At 54.7% G+C, this 14,843-nt stretch overlaps 6 protein-coding genes across 6 annotated transcripts; 2 read left to right on the top strand and 4 right to left on the bottom strand.

Moving 5' to 3' along the window:
- Positions 1–99: 99 nt before the first annotated feature.
- Positions 100–4,211, bottom strand: QC764_304320 (uncharacterized protein; the record flags this gene model as incomplete). Its single annotated transcript, XM_062945550.1, has 7 exons — positions 100–483; positions 1,138–1,975; positions 2,041–2,103; positions 2,170–2,264; positions 2,334–2,791; positions 2,868–3,965; positions 4,058–4,211. 7 exons carry the CDS (start codon positions 4,209–4,211, stop codon positions 100–102), a joined length of 3,090 nt encoding a protein of 1,029 aa, XP_062801542.1.
- A 124-nt stretch (positions 4,212–4,335) lies between these two features.
- On the bottom strand, positions 4,336–5,226 carry QC764_0051430 (uncharacterized protein; the record flags this gene model as incomplete). Its single annotated transcript, XM_062940414.1, has 3 exons — positions 4,336–4,393; positions 4,584–4,812; positions 5,154–5,226. 3 exons carry the CDS (start codon positions 5,224–5,226, stop codon positions 4,336–4,338), a joined length of 360 nt encoding a protein of 119 aa, XP_062801541.1.
- A 1,953-nt stretch (positions 5,227–7,179) lies between these two features.
- On the top strand, positions 7,180–8,934 carry RRP8 (25S rRNA (adenine645-N1)-methyltransferase; the record flags this gene model as incomplete). The annotated part of the gene is made up of 1 exon (XM_062945549.1): positions 7,180–8,934. The coding sequence occupies one exon, from the start codon at positions 7,180–7,182 to the stop codon at positions 8,932–8,934; it is 1,755 nt and encodes a 584-aa protein (XP_062801540.1).
- A 21-nt stretch (positions 8,935–8,955) lies between these two features.
- DDI1 (DNA damage-inducible protein 1) lies at positions 8,956–11,671 on the bottom strand. Its single transcript, XM_062945548.1, has 3 exons — positions 10,868–11,671; positions 10,186–10,799; positions 8,956–10,121 (listed from the first exon to the last, which is right to left on the bottom strand). Coding segments are annotated over exons 1-3 (1,368 nt in total). The 5' UTR covers positions 10,870–11,671; the 3' UTR covers positions 8,956–9,369.
- Positions 11,672–11,982: 311 nt separating this feature from the next.
- Positions 11,983–14,015, top strand: QC764_304290 (uncharacterized protein). Its single transcript, XM_062945547.1, has 3 exons — positions 11,983–13,064; positions 13,124–13,624; positions 13,693–14,015. The coding sequence occupies exons 1-3, from the start codon at positions 12,750–12,752 to the stop codon at positions 13,720–13,722; spliced, it is 846 nt and encodes a 281-aa protein (XP_062801538.1). The 5' UTR covers positions 11,983–12,749; the 3' UTR covers positions 13,723–14,015.
- Positions 14,016–14,047: 32 nt separating this feature from the next.
- Positions 14,048–14,737, bottom strand: URA5 (orotate phosphoribosyltransferase; the record flags this gene model as incomplete). Its single annotated transcript, XM_062945546.1, has 1 exon — positions 14,048–14,737. The coding sequence occupies one exon, from the start codon at positions 14,735–14,737 to the stop codon at positions 14,048–14,050; it is 690 nt and encodes a 229-aa protein (XP_062801537.1).
- Between the last annotated feature and the right edge of the window lie 106 nt (positions 14,738–14,843).

Genomic DNA, 14,843 nt, shown 5'->3' with positions numbered 1-14,843 from the left:
AAAATCAACACCGAAACACCATCGTAAACCGAACAACAACCGCAGATCAAGCAAACCTCCCTTTTCAATGGTATCTTACAACCCCCTTTTACCCCCCCTCTAGTTCCCCCCCTTCCTCCTCTTCTCATCCTCCTCCTCAACAATTACCAGTTCATCCAAATCCCGCTCCACGCTCAGCAGCCCAAGCGCGTAGTGGGCTTGTTCTGTTTTTGCCAGGACGAGTTTCCCGTCTGGGGCTTCTTCCGAGGCTTCAATCTCGCGGATCCGGCGATCGATACGCCGGGGACGGTTCCAGATGTTGTCTGGGAATAAGGGGCCGAGCTCGGGGGGTGAGTGGTAGGGTGGGCCGCGGCCGAGGGAGGCGGCTTTGTTCCAGCCGGACTCGCAGCCGTCGGCGATTTGGCGGGCGGATTGCCAGCCTGTTAGCCGGGCTATGTCGCGGAGGCGGCGGATGGTGAAGTGGCGTTGGGGGAGGGATTGGAACTGGGGATGTTAGCGAGATTTATCTACAAAGTTGACGAGGGATGTGTTGGCGATGAGGGAACCAAGGGGGGTGGAGGTTGGGGTGGGTGGTGAAGACGATGATGGTGATGATGGTGATGATGGTGATGGTGATGATGATGATGATGATGATGATGATGATGATGATGATGATGATGATGGCAACACGAGAGAAAAGGTTGATGTCTACCATGTACATGACGACGGTGAGGCTCGCGAGGAGGGACAACAATGTCTAATCATGTACATGGCGACGGCAACCTCAGAAGACAAAACAAAACAAAAAAGGAATCTAGTAGTGTACATGATGACGAAGAGAAACAAAGACAAGAAAAAAATCTATCGTGTACATAGTAATACAACACTCTTGAAAAAAAAAAAAAAGGAAAAAAAAGAAAAAAATTGGACAAGGAAATCTAATCACATCCACCAACAAAAAAGGGGATCATCATAATACGTCTGGAAGAACCCATCATCATCGTCATCATCATCATCATCATCATCATCATCATCATCACCACAGCATCAAAAACAAAACAAAAAAAGAGGTCATCCCACCGAACTACTCGGCGACCCCAACCCCCCACCCCCCCCCAGCAACAACAGCGGAAAAGGACAAACAGGAAACCCCCTTACCTGCACCCCCGCCACAAACAAGCAAAAACAGCTCTCTATAAACGCCGCACCCACCAGCGTGCTCACAGCACTAACATGCGTGGTATCCTCATGCAACCCCGCCGCGATCCTCGCAATCTCATTAGCCCACCTCCCCGTCTGCTGCGCCGCCATGCCGGCGGCATATATTGCAATCGGGGGCATCGACGGGTGGCTTCTGTGCAAAATAATCAGCCCCATGTAGTAATTCATCCATATCCCCGCGATGCTGTAAGTCCTGTAGATCAAAGCCGGGCCAAAGGGGGTCATGTCTGGGGGCGCGAAGTCAGGACCCATGGGCTCAAAGTCGGGGCCGAGCTTGGAGCGGAAGAGCTCAAAGGCGGCGCGGATGGATTCCCATTCTTGGAGAGCTTTGGCGGTCGAGGTGGAGAAGTCTTCTGGTTCTTCCGAGGAGGAAGAAGAGTCCGGGGGAGGGGTGGACTCCCGGGGTGGAGAGAAGCCTTTGGGGATGTCGAAGGTGCCCGAGGAGGGCATTAGGCCGGTGAAGGGGGGTGGAGATGCACCTCTTCCCTGGCCGGGTCCCGGGGGGGCGCCGGGGAAAGTTCCGGGCGGGCCACCCGGGAAGCCTCCAGGGGGGCCGGCACCAGGAGGACCACCGCCGGGGAATCTTCCTGGGGGACCACCCTCAAAACCACCAGGAGGACCACCCGGGGGACCACTACCAGGAGGACCGCCAGGACCACCTGGAGCTCCAGGCGGCGGCCCATACTTCCTCGCCTTCCTCTTCCTCGTCAAATCCTTCGACGCAAAACTCGCCAACCGTCCCAACAACAACATCAAATGGTCAAAAGTCCCATAACTACCCAACTCAAGTCAGCCTTCTACCACCATATCAACCCAAACACCACCCCCCTCAAAACTTACATCGAATCAATCTTCCCAAACGGCCCCCTAGGAATACACTGCGTCCACGCCTCATAATTCATGCTGTTCCCCAAACGTCGTCAGTCCACCATCCCTTCATCCCTAACCCAAGAAAAAAAAAACACTTACAAAGGCCTCGTCCCCCCCAGAAAACTCTGATAAATATCCATCTTGCAATACCACCAATACAAATCCCTAATCTGCTCATACTTTTCAACATCCCTCTCCGTCAACCTCCTCACCCTCTCCTCCCCCCCAACAACAACATACCCCTCCCCCCCGCCATAATCAACCTTCAACCCCGTCAGACTCTCAATAAACTCCGTGTCCGGCTCCGGCCAGTCATCCTTTTGCTCATGATGACGCGAGTCGAAACAAAACTCATCACACTGGTGATTACGCCTCGCTTGCTCCCGCTGTCTCCGCTTCAGAGTGAGAATATCACGCGTCATTTGCCGTAGGGGAAGCTCCTTCAGGATCGCGCGAGCGCCCCACATGTGTTTACACCATTTATCGTGATCCGAGTTCCACACCTCGTAGAAGCCAAGCAGCAAAGTAGCTGCCAGAGTGGCTGGTTGGATCCGTCGAGTAGGACTTTGATAGTTCTTAGCGATACGTCGGAGACTCAAGTGGTAGTGCTTCATCGCTGCTGTTGGGGGGTGGCCCTGGAGCTTGGCCATTTGCAGACTACCCAGCGCGAGCATCGCCTGCATGAGGGCCGGGTGGTTGAACGCCATGATGGGGAAAGTATCTGGTGATGGAGATATTAGCAAGGGGTGTCCGGTTGGCAGGCAGAGATGGGCGAAAAAAGTCGTGGTAAAACTAACAGGTCCAGATGTGTTGCCGCTCCTTGGCGACGGGCTGTCCTTGGAACATGGGGGTGGGGTCAAAGGGGTGGCGCTCGTAGAGAGACATGCTTTGGCCTGTGACGTTGACAAAGTACCAGAAGATGGCGGCGGTTTGGGAGTCGTTGAGGGGTGAGTTTGCTGACGACGGCATGTACGTGTCGAGGACGTTGGTGGCATTGTGACCGGCAAAGGACCGGATGTGAACGCCGTAGGCATCACCGTCGGTGTCGAGACGCCGAGCCACGAGGATACCGAGATCGTTAGACTCGAGATGGCTGCTGTGCGGGTCTATCGGCCCTTGTTCATCGTCTGATGCCATCATGGAAGCTTCATCGTCAGACTGCCAGTATCCTTCTTCCACAGACACAGTGCCGCTGAGTGCCGCTGCCGTATCTGGCGAAGCCAACTGTGGTGTCTCAACACTCTGCCGGATCTCTTGGCCATGGCCATGACCATAGCCCTGGTCATGGGGATGGGGTTGAGGATGAGAATATTGACCATGGTGACCATGAATGGGGGAGACATGTCCAAGAGCGCTAACCGGCTGTTGAGTCTGAGCTCCATAATAGTCCGAGAAGGGCAACCCGTCCCCAGGTGAAGGATACTGGTCGGGATACTGAACAGTATTGGGAGTCAAGAGCGGCGGGCTGGGCAAGTGATGCTGTGGCTCGAGGTGCTGCGGGCTAGGCAAGTGATGTTGTTGTGGGTCGATGTGCTGCGGGCTAAAGAGGGGTGGCCCAGCGATAGAATGGTTGGAAGGTCCCGCAAAGCCCTGAGAGTAAGGGTGCGTCCCGGTACCAGAAAAATCAACGGATAGCGGCTTGGGAGCAATAGCGGCAAGCGGTCCTTGTGACGAGGCAGCCTTGGTTTGTGCTTCCGAGAGCTGAGCGTTCAGAAGGGCCTCCTGGGCCTGCTGATGGTACACAGGATGTCCCCAAAGGTGGCCAGAAGGAAACGGCCCCATAGACTCCTTGAAGACAATGCGCTGGTTGTATCCCTCACATTGTCTCTTGGACTTGATGCAGTTCCCGCAGGTGGGCTTGCCCTCGTCGCATTTGATTCGCCGTCTGCGGCAAGCTAAAAAGGGGAGTCAGCGGGAGCCGTGCACAGGATTTTGAAGAGTGAGGCCCGCCTCATCAGCGACACCCAAGCTCATGGTAAACACTTACTGAGGCAGCCAGTCTTGGTTCTCTTTCTGACTGTTGTCTTTTTTGGCGGCTGGTTTCCCTTGCCATTGGGCGGCTCAGAGGGATCATTGCCAGAGGGAGGCTCGGGCGAAGGAGCAGACTTTGGGGCTTGTGCCTCCAGGGTGTCGACGTCCATGATGGTTGGTGTAAGTCAAAAAAAGGGGGTAAACGTGTAGAGTATGCAGAAAGAAAAACGGCGAGTAAAGAGCTTTACCGGGAAAGCGGTGTGACGGATCTGTGCTAGTGAAAACTCAGCGCGTTCACATGATAAACTCGAGGCTGTCTGGCGAATATATCATGAGTTTGTAGTCCCTTGATCTGACCAAGACAAGAGGGCAATGGGGGGCGGGAGACGGGTAATAAATCTCCGCCGCGGTGCCCAGATACTCACACAAACTATGTAGGTAAGGTCAGTATGTAGGGTGGAATGGGGCGGATCAGATGCCGTAGGTGATGCACCTCACCGGAACGGACTGAGACAAGCTGGTGTAACGAGATTGTGAATTACCTTGAGAGCAGGTCGCCTTGTATTGATCCCGGCGAAGCCAGAGTATGATCCGAATTGGTGCAGCTGTCTGCAGGACACAACAGGACGCGGAGAGGTTTCGCTAACTTGTTGATTAGCTGAATGGAAAAGACCAGTGCCGGCCGAAACAGCCCCAGGAACCCGTTGGGTGTAAGATGGCGTAGCCTGGCAGCCCGCCCGCGGTGAGGGTGACAAACAATAGCCGTTGAGGCTGATATCGACGAGCAGCGTCGTATGGGTAGGTGATATTCGTTTATATGTAGTGTGTAGATATCTAGGCCGTCTCTCTTTGTTGTGGTATAGTGGTAACTAGGTGGTGGACGTGGTGTGTCAGGCGGAACAAGCCAGGGGTGGGTGGGGGGGGCGTGGCTTCGGCCGAGTGCTCTCACTCACTCTCCCACTTGAAGGAGAGACACAGAGGCGTGGGCGGTTTGCTATGGAGGGAGAAAGGAGAGCAGATCGAGAGGTGTGGCGCTGTATGATGGCATCACGGGCCAATGGTGCTCGAAGAGATTCTGGTGCGAGGACAGATCGGGCGCTCGCAATTCTCACTTGTTGCTTGGCGAGGGGAGAGTCGCATCGCAGCACGGGGCGGCCACCGCAAGCTGGAGAGCTGGGCAAGCATCGTGAGGTGGGGCAGCCTCAACGGGCCAAGAGATTGGCGCCACTTTCCTACAGTCCCCTAACACCAGACCATGGGCCAGAACGGTGAAGTTGCGGGACCTACAGGTTAGCTGATGCAGCCTGTATGCGTGCTCCATGTGCAGCTGTGGCGCCTTGACAGGATGATGGAGGGTGAATGTCCCCTCAAGATGCCCCCCCCGCCCCCCCGCGCGCTCCAGCTCTCAGTCTCACAAGGTCAGGTACACTTCTCTGTCAGTCCAGCTCTGGGGGACGGGAACAAACCGTCCCGTCCATCGTCACCACGGGCGTTCTAAAAAAGTAACCCTCCCCTCCTTCGACACGTCAGGTATAATGGTATATCCCTCGGGACGAGTCTGATGCCGGCGTTGCCGCTGCTGCCGTTGTGTAGCCCGCGCTACCTGTCAGTCAGTTCACCTAGTACCGTACTATGGACCTCAAACTAAACTCGGTGGGGATGTGACAGCGTGACACGAGCGGACCAGGAACACCGCTGCAGTTTTATGACATGAAGATGGACGCTTTCGAGTTGGTCTGCAGCTCTGTGGCGTCAAGCCGTCCTACCGTTCAAGGTCAGGGTCGAGGTGGTGCCGTGTGACGCAAACTAGTGTAGGTGATAACAAGATGCAGAAACGAAACTGGTGAGTGTATGAAGAAGAGTGTGTGAACTCCTGAGTGGAGGTGGATAGGGTGATGGGATGGACCAAGCATATCCCGATAATCCCCCACTCTTGCTCCCCTCCATCAAGAGCACAAGTTCCTCTGTCCCAACCAAACATCCCGCCTCGTTAATCTATGGAATATTCTCTGCGGCTTCCATGCCTAAATTATCATGCATCTCTTCACATGATAGGGCTTTTCAGCTCCGACTGCCGCTCTATGGATATTCAAAAAAGTAAACTGCAACATCGAACACCTCCGGGCGCCCGCTCAACGACCGTCCATGACTAGTAAATCTTGGCGTGGTAACGGTGAGCGAGAAGCCGAAACGGTTGCCAAGTGCTCTTTGGTATCATGGCACCAAATTTTGTGGCCATCAGAAGCTGTAAAGGGCCGATACTCCCCATGAACAAGTCGCACTGCAAACCCAGACTGGCTTTCTTTGTATAGAAAAATGCTGTGTATCCCGCGGGCCGTCTTAATACTTCCGGTCTTATTCTGGCTTCAATCTGTGTCAAACACTGGATCTGCGAGATTGCTTTGGATAACCAAGACAAAAGACATGTGAAGTTGCGTTGTGTGTGTGTGTGTGTGTGCGGCGAGCCCGGGGTCCTGCATAGGTAGCTTCGAACTCGAGGTACAGTAGAAAAAAGTAAGCACGGAGAGATGCTGGGGAGATAGATGCACGGCAGAATGCATTGACGGCCGAGGATGCGAGGTTCTCGACGAGAATGGTCAAGATGTATGATGATCGAGAACTGACATATGCTGGATTGGATCAGGACATCGAATAACTAAGCTCCACGATCAACTGATGCCCCAAGCTTCAAAAAAACGGGCCTGGGATTCTGTGAGGGGATTCTCTTCAACATCGGCCAAACCGGATGACACCTCCGTTGTTGTCGTTGCATGTCCCAAACCGGACAAAGAGTCCAGGGATCAGCTGTCAGTTTCGGCCGCAAGGCTGAAGAAGCACAGAGGCGGGAGGGACACAGCATATGATTGTTAATTTGGGGTGGGAAACCGAGGCATGTTCGAAGAAGATGGTTGTGAAACTTCACGGGACACCCTCACGGGAGCTTGGGCCGTTGATCTCCACCGCACGGTCCACTCAAGCTTTAACCCCAATGTGGGGGCTGACGGCTTGCCGATCCTGGCCCCACTAAATTTTTCTTCGTCTTTTGGACGACAGCAACAGGCGACAGACAACAGACTGCCAGCGCAACTGCGGCCAGCCACCAATCCAGTCCAACTGCCAGTTCTTTCGACTGCCATCATGTTTCCCGTCAAAGGCCTGAGTATCTCGGCCGAGAAGCTCAAGATCGAGACCGAGAACGGTGCCGTTCCGGTGAATGCCGCTCCCGCCCCGGCCTCGAAACCTGCAAGGAAGCGCAAAAGACCGAACCAGCAGAATGTGACGGCCGACAACTTTGCTGATCTCTGGGACCAAGTCATCGAGCACAAGGAGGCTCCCAAGCCAGGGACCAAGCCGCGGAGCAAGCAGGAGGCAAAGCGCCAGAAGACAGACCATCAGCCCGCCCCCAAGCATACCGCCCAAGCTGAAGAGAAGAGCGAGGACAACACCCCCAAGAAGGCCAAGGAGCAGAAGCAAAAGAAGAAGTCTGTAGCCCCATCTGAGAACGCCGAGGATGGCTTCAATGGCTTCGACGACGAGGAAGACAAGACCCCGAAGCCCACACCCGCCGCCGCCCAAGACACCGCCACCGGCAAGAAGAACAAGAAAGACAAGAAGCAACAACCCCCGAAGGTCGACAACGATGCCCAAACCAGAGCCACAGCACCACCACCAAAACCAGCTGCCCCAACCCCCGCCCCAGGCCCCAAACTCACCCCCCTCCAAGCCTCCATGCGCGAAAAGCTCATCTCGGCCCGCTTCCGCCACCTAAACGAAACCCTCTACACCCGCCCCTCCAAAGAATCCTTTTCCCTCTTTTCCACCTCCCCCGAAATGTTTTCCGAATACCACGAAGGCTTCCGCCGCCAAGTCGAAGTCTGGCCCGAAAACCCAGTCGACATTTACATCTCTGACATCAAGACCCGCGCCCCCCTCCGCCAACCACCCAAATCCCACCCCGCCCTCCCAACCGCCATCCCCCTCCCGAGGGACTTTTCCACCAAAATCTGCACCATCGCCGACCTAGGCTGCGGCGACGCGAAGCTAGCCGCCACCCTCCAACCGCTTCTCAAAAAGTCGAAGCTCCAGATCCACAGCTTTGACCTCCAAACGGGGGGCAACCCCCTGGTCACCAAAGCCGACATTGCCAACCTCCCGCTTGAGCCTGGGACGGTGGACGTGGTGGTTTTTTGCCTTGCGTTGATGGGGACGAACTGGACTGATTTCATCGAGGAGGCGTATCGGATTCTTCGTTGGAAGGGGGAGCTCTGGGTGGCGGAGATTAAATCCAGGTTTTCCAGCCCTGGCGGGTCAGGAACGACGCAGCCGGCAAAGGTTGTGTCACACTCCGTGGGCAACAGGAGGAAGAACAACAAGCCGAATGCTAAGCAGCTTGTTGAAGAGGAGGCGGCTGATTTGGCCGAGTTGGCGGAGCATGTCGATGGGGATGTGCCCCCCGTTCAAAAATCGAGCAGCACGGATATTTCGGCTTTTGTGGCTGCGCTGCAGGGGAGGGGGTTTTTGCTGAATAGGGATATGGGGGAACATGCGGTTGATATGAGCAATAAGATGTTTGTTAGGATGAGCTTTGTCAAGGCTGCGCCTGCGCTGGTGGGGAAGTGCTCTGACCCCAAGGCGCTGGAACGGGAGGCGCGGTTCAAGGAGCAGAGGGAGGTGGAGAAGAAGCTGGGGCCGAATGCGAGTCGGTTGGGGAAGGATAGGGGGTTTGGGGCGTTGGGTGGGTTCAAGGATAGGAAGAAGGAGAGAGAGACGAGGGCGGAGGTGGTGGAGAATAGGAAGAAGTTTGTGGGGACAGGGAGGGAGCAGAGGGAGGAGGAGGAGAGGAAGAGGAGGGAGATGGCGATTTTGAAGCCTTGTGTTTACAAGTTGAGGTAGATTCTTTTTGTTGTAGGTAGGGTATGCATGGGGGTGATGGTAGTGGTAGATAAAAGCAAAGGCAATTAGGTACGGCAAGATACGTCAAGTTATGGGATCCAGTAAGAGAAAACAAACGGGGTTTAGATATGAATGAGCGTTGTTTGACCTTGTGAGGCTCGACGTGAAGTTCGGTAGATAGATAGGTTGGCACACACAAGCTCATCAATTCCTGCCCAAACGCTACTTCCCTGACCCCCAATTCTAAAGAGGACTTTTCTCTCTTTTCCCGTCTTGTTTTTGTGTGTATAATTCCAGCAAAAAAAAAAACCCACGTAGGTCCGAAACATCTATCACAAACCGAGCGCAAGTTCAAAAAAACACGCTATGCTACCTACGAAAGCTTTGCGCCAACGATCCAGGAGTTCGGCATGGCACCAGATCCCATAATCCCTCTTAAGCCTCGAAAATCAAGCTGGCAGCATACTCAACATTACCACCAGTAGCCTCCAAGGCCTGAATAGCCTGCTGCTCCGAGGCCCCCAGAGCCTTGAGCTGCTCGATATGCTCCCGGGGGAATCGCGAAGTTTGCTGCTGCTGCTGCTGTTGTTGTTGTGGTGATGGCTGTTGCTGCTGTGGCTGAGGCCGGGAGGGTTGAACGGGCACTGCGGCGGGAGCAGCAGGTGGTGCCTCAGCCTGAGGGACTGGTGAACCAGGAGCCGGAGCACCTGGGGCAGTGACAGCTCCGGTCCGTTGGCCGATCGTAGTACCGGCGGGACCGGGAGCAGTTGGCTCTTTTTGTACTTGCTCCTCAACATCCCTCGGGATGTCAGCCTCTCCCAAGAAGGGCACAACCTCCCCCTGGATGACCAGCGCGTTCTTGGCCAGGTCGATGCAAGCCTGATAACGCTTCAACATGTCCAAGCCGAGCAGGAGCTCCACCGTCTTACCCTCCATGACTGTGAAGCTGCAGGGAAGAAAGAGAGGGCCAATCTTTATTTGGGCCGAGTGGACACGGCCGAGAATGTTGGCTGTCCCGACACCCTTAGCGATACCAGCAAACCGCCTGTCAACCAGCCTCATGATACCGCAGGCTTCAGCACAACTCGGGCTCATGATAGTGGCCTGAGCGCCAGAGTCAACAAGAGCCTTGACCTTGTGCCCGTTGACCTCGACGTCGAGGTACAGCATATGCACATAACCGAAAACTGACATTTTGTTAGAGAGGTGCTCTTGTAAGAACCGCTGGTACAGATAGTCAAAGGAACCTACCCTCGGGGTTATGCTCAATGGCATTTTGAAGGTTCTCCATGACACGCTCTTGCCGGATCATTTCTTCGATCTTCCTTTGAGCTTCCACATCAAACGGATCCTCATTCAGCCTCGCAATCATCCGGTGGCGCTCAGCCCGCTCCCGCCTCTCAACATCATACTGGCTGTTGAAGATTTGGGCGAACCTGACCGGATCGTCCAGCGCACCAGCCCACTGTGGTGATGAGTTCTCCACCTCTCGCCGAAGAGCTGGGTTGCCCAGAATCTGAAGACGGACGGTCTCGGGGTCCTGTGCTCCTGAAGGCGCCTGCGCTTGCTGACGAGATGGTCCTGCTTCCCCCTGTCCTGTTGGGATTCCGGTGCTACCACGGATGTCGCGAACGTGGAGGGCCATCATGTCGCCATCGTCGACGTTCAATTCGGCCAGTGTCTTGGAATTGTCGTTGATGAGCTTGCCATTATGGTACAGGTGTTGGGAGGTGGAGGGGTGGCCGGTTTCGACTTGGATCGAGCTTCGGAGGGTCTCGATGGTCATCTCCGGGTAGACGTCCAGAGACAGGAGGTCCTGGTCGTCCGCCTGGGTTTCGGCGTTTGTGATTGTGAGCGTGATGCGCCTGGTGTTCGTGAGTAACCTGTCACCAGGAGCGTTTGACGTGATAAAAGGTAAAAAGAATCGACTTACATGTTGTCGAGTCTGGCGCAAGCGGAGAGAGCGTCGATGGTAGTGGAACTAGACGAAACAAGTACGAGTGGTTGCAAGCGTTGGGATCAATGCCGCCGGAAGAGAATCTAAAAGTAAAAATTTCAAGTTTCGTAGAGAGGAAAAGTCAGTCGAGGCGGTGGGTGTTGTGTTTGTCAACAGTCAAGCTTTGTTGTATGCTGTGGCACGAGGGGCAGCCCGAGGTAAGGTCTCAAGCTAAGTCGGTGACGGAGGGGCTCCAGTTTCCTTTCCGAGAAAGGCACCGCTAAAGCCTTGGACGGGTAGCTAGAACCAGGGGGGCGTAGGCTCCCTAAGATACCTGATTGGAGGGTCCAGACCTTTTGCTAGCTTGGGGAGCGTGGGGTAGAGGCACGGAAGACGACCTGAGACTTCCAGAGTTCCCTTCAACCTTTTTACGCCATTTCCAGTTTTTACAATCACCAATCACCAACCGACACAGATGGCCATACCTATGCGGCTGTACACTTTTAACACACTAAGATGCATTTAAGCTTCGCAAGCAGTGCTTCATGCCCCTGAAGCCGCAGTAGCGTTGTCGACCTGCCTTAGCATCCTACCTCTGCTGCTGAGTTGAGAGATGGAAGTTATTGGAAGCCCATCGAGGTTCTGCTATGCAGCAGGCAAGCTTCCCCGGGTGGACACATGGCCAGGTTTTCTCAGGCACTGAACAGTCAGTGTAGCGGTGTACATTGGAATCCAATGCCGAGCGAAAGGCCGTCCGTATGACACGCGCTGCTGTCTCGTCTAGGCATCATGGATGCTGTTCATGGCTGACCATCAGCAACAACTTGCAGGCTTCAGCGTTGGGATGAACTTTTCACCCTCGCAAGCTGGGGGCTCTTCAACCGGGCGACAAGGGCATCGAGTACATGCATCAAGGGATCAGTTGACCCCCCATGTATGCATCGATTGCAGCAGAGCTGGATGCAAGGCGCTCCGTCCGGTATTGGCTCGCTTGATAGATCACAACATGTTGGGACACCTAGAGACGGGACGACTGACTCTTTTTTATCTCTTGCATGCAGCGGTCTGCATGACTCCTACACCCTTTCTCTTTTTTGTCAGATTCTCAGTGAGAATTGTTTTTCGCACAGACGACTACATCTTCTCGATCTCCCTCTTGAGCCAGCTGGGAAAGAGATCGCCTCAAAAGGCCGTCTCAGGATCTCACCATCTCAGAAGCTTATCGGTGACGTCAGCCCGACCCCTGTTTGGCGCTGTGGATATTTCACGGAGATGGAGGGGGCGGGGTAAGTCACGGAGTGCCTGCCGGCATCCCTTGACCACGCCGTCAACACCGTTGTCGTTCTGATCGGCGCCGCCAACGTTGGATATTGACACCTGCAAACGTCAGGGTCCACCAGGGGTCCTGTTTGACAGGCGAATGACAGCAAAATTCCACTGACCGAGGGGCAAAGGCGTCTTTGTCGTTCCCTTTTGCAAGTTCCCCCTCGCAGGGTGGATCTGCAGCTTAGACATTTGGGGACCTCATGACTGGTTTGTGGAAGTGAGTTTGGGCACCCATACTGCTCCGTTGACGCTTGGCCTTCGTACCTTCTTCCCAGCCTGGTGGTAAAGAGTGCTGGTGATACAACGTTGCTTCGCTCGGTTCTTGACCGTTTCCACCTTACAACCTCGAGGCATCAAGTCTGATATCTTTTGAATACCTAGCCGATCATCTCTCCATTGTGTTTATCATCATCACAAGTCATTTCGGGTGTCACTGGCCTTGACTTGACCACGTGGTTGTAATATTGGATTTTCTTATTCATATTTCACCGCAGACTTCACTGTGTAGCTAGCACAGCGGCACACGACACAGCACAGCATTCCGTTTTCAAACATGGTCTCCCAAATTGAACAACAGCCAGCGAGGGAGGACGTCAACCCTCCAACCACAGCCAGCCCAGGCCCCGTCGATGGAGACCAAGCCATTGACGAGTCCTCCGATGCCGACGGGGACTTTGCCCAACTGCAAAAGACACTCAGTCAGAAGCGACGAGCAGAGAAAGACTCTCCTGAGTCGAGGCTTCAGAAGGCGCTTCCGTTCCCCTTTTTCCCAAACATCAGACCCCTGACCGTCTCTGACGCACCGTCATGCGTGCAATTGGAGAATGCCGCATTCCCCAACCCTGACCATAGGGCGTCCCCTGAGAAGGTAAAACCCATGGTTCTTTTCTCAACATATCAATGAGGCTTTACTAACATCCTTCCCAGTTCGAATACCGCCTCACCACCTGCCCCGAACTCTCCCTCGGCGTTTTCTGCACCGTCATCCCCTCCCAGCTTCCCTCCTCCTGCAAGCTCCCCACCCTTTCCACCGCCCGCCCGGTGGAAACCGACCGGGCTGATGGCGCCGTGTCGGTGCTACTGGCGCATATCGTCTCCACTCGTGGGACTGGCAAAGTCGTCAGTGACGCTGATATGGACTACCCCAAAGACTGGCGGACACGACAAGGGAAGTCTGCCGAGGTGGGCCATCAGGAGACGGGGGGGCTGGTGGCGCTGCATTCACTTGCTGTTTTGCCTGGACTTCAGGGATGCGGGATAGGCAAGATGATCATGAAGGCGTATTTGCAGCAGGTGAAGGGTATGGGGCTGGGGGAGGGGGTGGGATTGATTTGCCAGGATTATCTGGTGGGATATTATGAGAGGTTTGGGTACAAGAACCTGGGGCCAAGCAAGGCGCAGTTTGGGGGTGGGGGGTGGAATGATATGGTGAGTGCTTTGCTGTTGTGATTTCATGAGAGAGGTGTTGTGGAGGGCTAACGAAGTTGTTTTTCCAGGTGTTTGATCTTTCCGGGAAACCAGAGTAGTGTTTCTGATATCTTCCGATGGCAACACACTGCTATACGAGGCAGCGACTGGACATGGATTCCGAGCAGCAGAATAGGGAGATCCGAACCAACTTGGACCTCCTTTTTGAAATAGACAGGGGATATGTAACTGCTGATGTCGAAAACATGGTGACTTTCGTGTGAGGAGTACCTTGCTGTTGCACGGGCATAGTGACTCGATTCCAGGATCAGACAGCTTCGACGCAGTCCTCAGAAGTCCCATTAGAGATGACCGGCATCCCCTCATCTTGATCTAGAAGCCTATCTCTGCCATATTTTTTCATTTCCTTTTTTCACAGGCACTTTAGTCAGTAGCCTTGTACTTCTCCCTATACTCCTCAGTCCGCTTGATATCCTCCTCTCCAACCAAGCCCTTGATCCCCTCAATAATATCATCCAATGTCAAAATGGCATAAATTGGCAGGTTGTACTCCTTCTTCAACTCGCCCAGCGCAGACGGCCCAGGCTTGGAATCATCCCCATCCTTGGCCGGAAGTTTCTCCATCCTGTCCAACGCAACAACGATGCCAGCTACGATGCCGCCCTCCTTCTCAATCTTAGCGATGGCCTCCCTCTTGGCGGTGCCAGCGGTGATGACATCGTCCACGATGAGGACTCTCTTTCCCTTCAAGGGGGCGCCGACGATGTTGCCGCCCTCGCCGTGGTCCTTGGCCTCCTTGCGGTCGAACGAGTACTCGACCGAGGCGTACTTGTCGGGGTTTATCTGGCCGAGCTTGATGGTGGCGGCGGTGGCGAGGGGGATGCCCTTGTAGGCGGGGCCGAAGATGATGTCGTACTGGATGGGGAGAGAGTCGATTGTGAGGGCGTAGGCGGTGGAGATGGAGTTCAGGAGGTCGGCGCGGTAGAAGTCGCCGGCGTTGAAGAAGTAGGGGGAGGTGCGGCCTGATTTGAGGAGGAAGGAGCCGAATTTGAGGATGTTGCCGTCGATGGCGGATTTGAGGAAGTCTTTTTTGTATTGGGGGAGCTCGGACATGGTGGGCGGTGGTGGGATTGGGGTATCAAAGGGGGTTGAAGTGGAAGCAAGATGGTATTTTGGGAGTGGTTATCGAAGTTATGGCTTAACCGTCGTCGAGGCGCAT

The sequence above is a fragment of the Podospora pseudoanserina genome, chromosome 3, assembly GCF_035222485.1.
Source record: "Podospora pseudoanserina strain CBS 124.78 chromosome 3, whole genome shotgun sequence".
In the NCBI taxonomy this organism is placed as follows: Eukaryota; Fungi; Ascomycota; class Sordariomycetes; order Sordariales; family Podosporaceae; genus Podospora; species Podospora pseudoanserina.
Note: the sequence above shows the minus strand (reverse complement) of the source record. Positions and strands in the feature narration are given on the sequence as shown.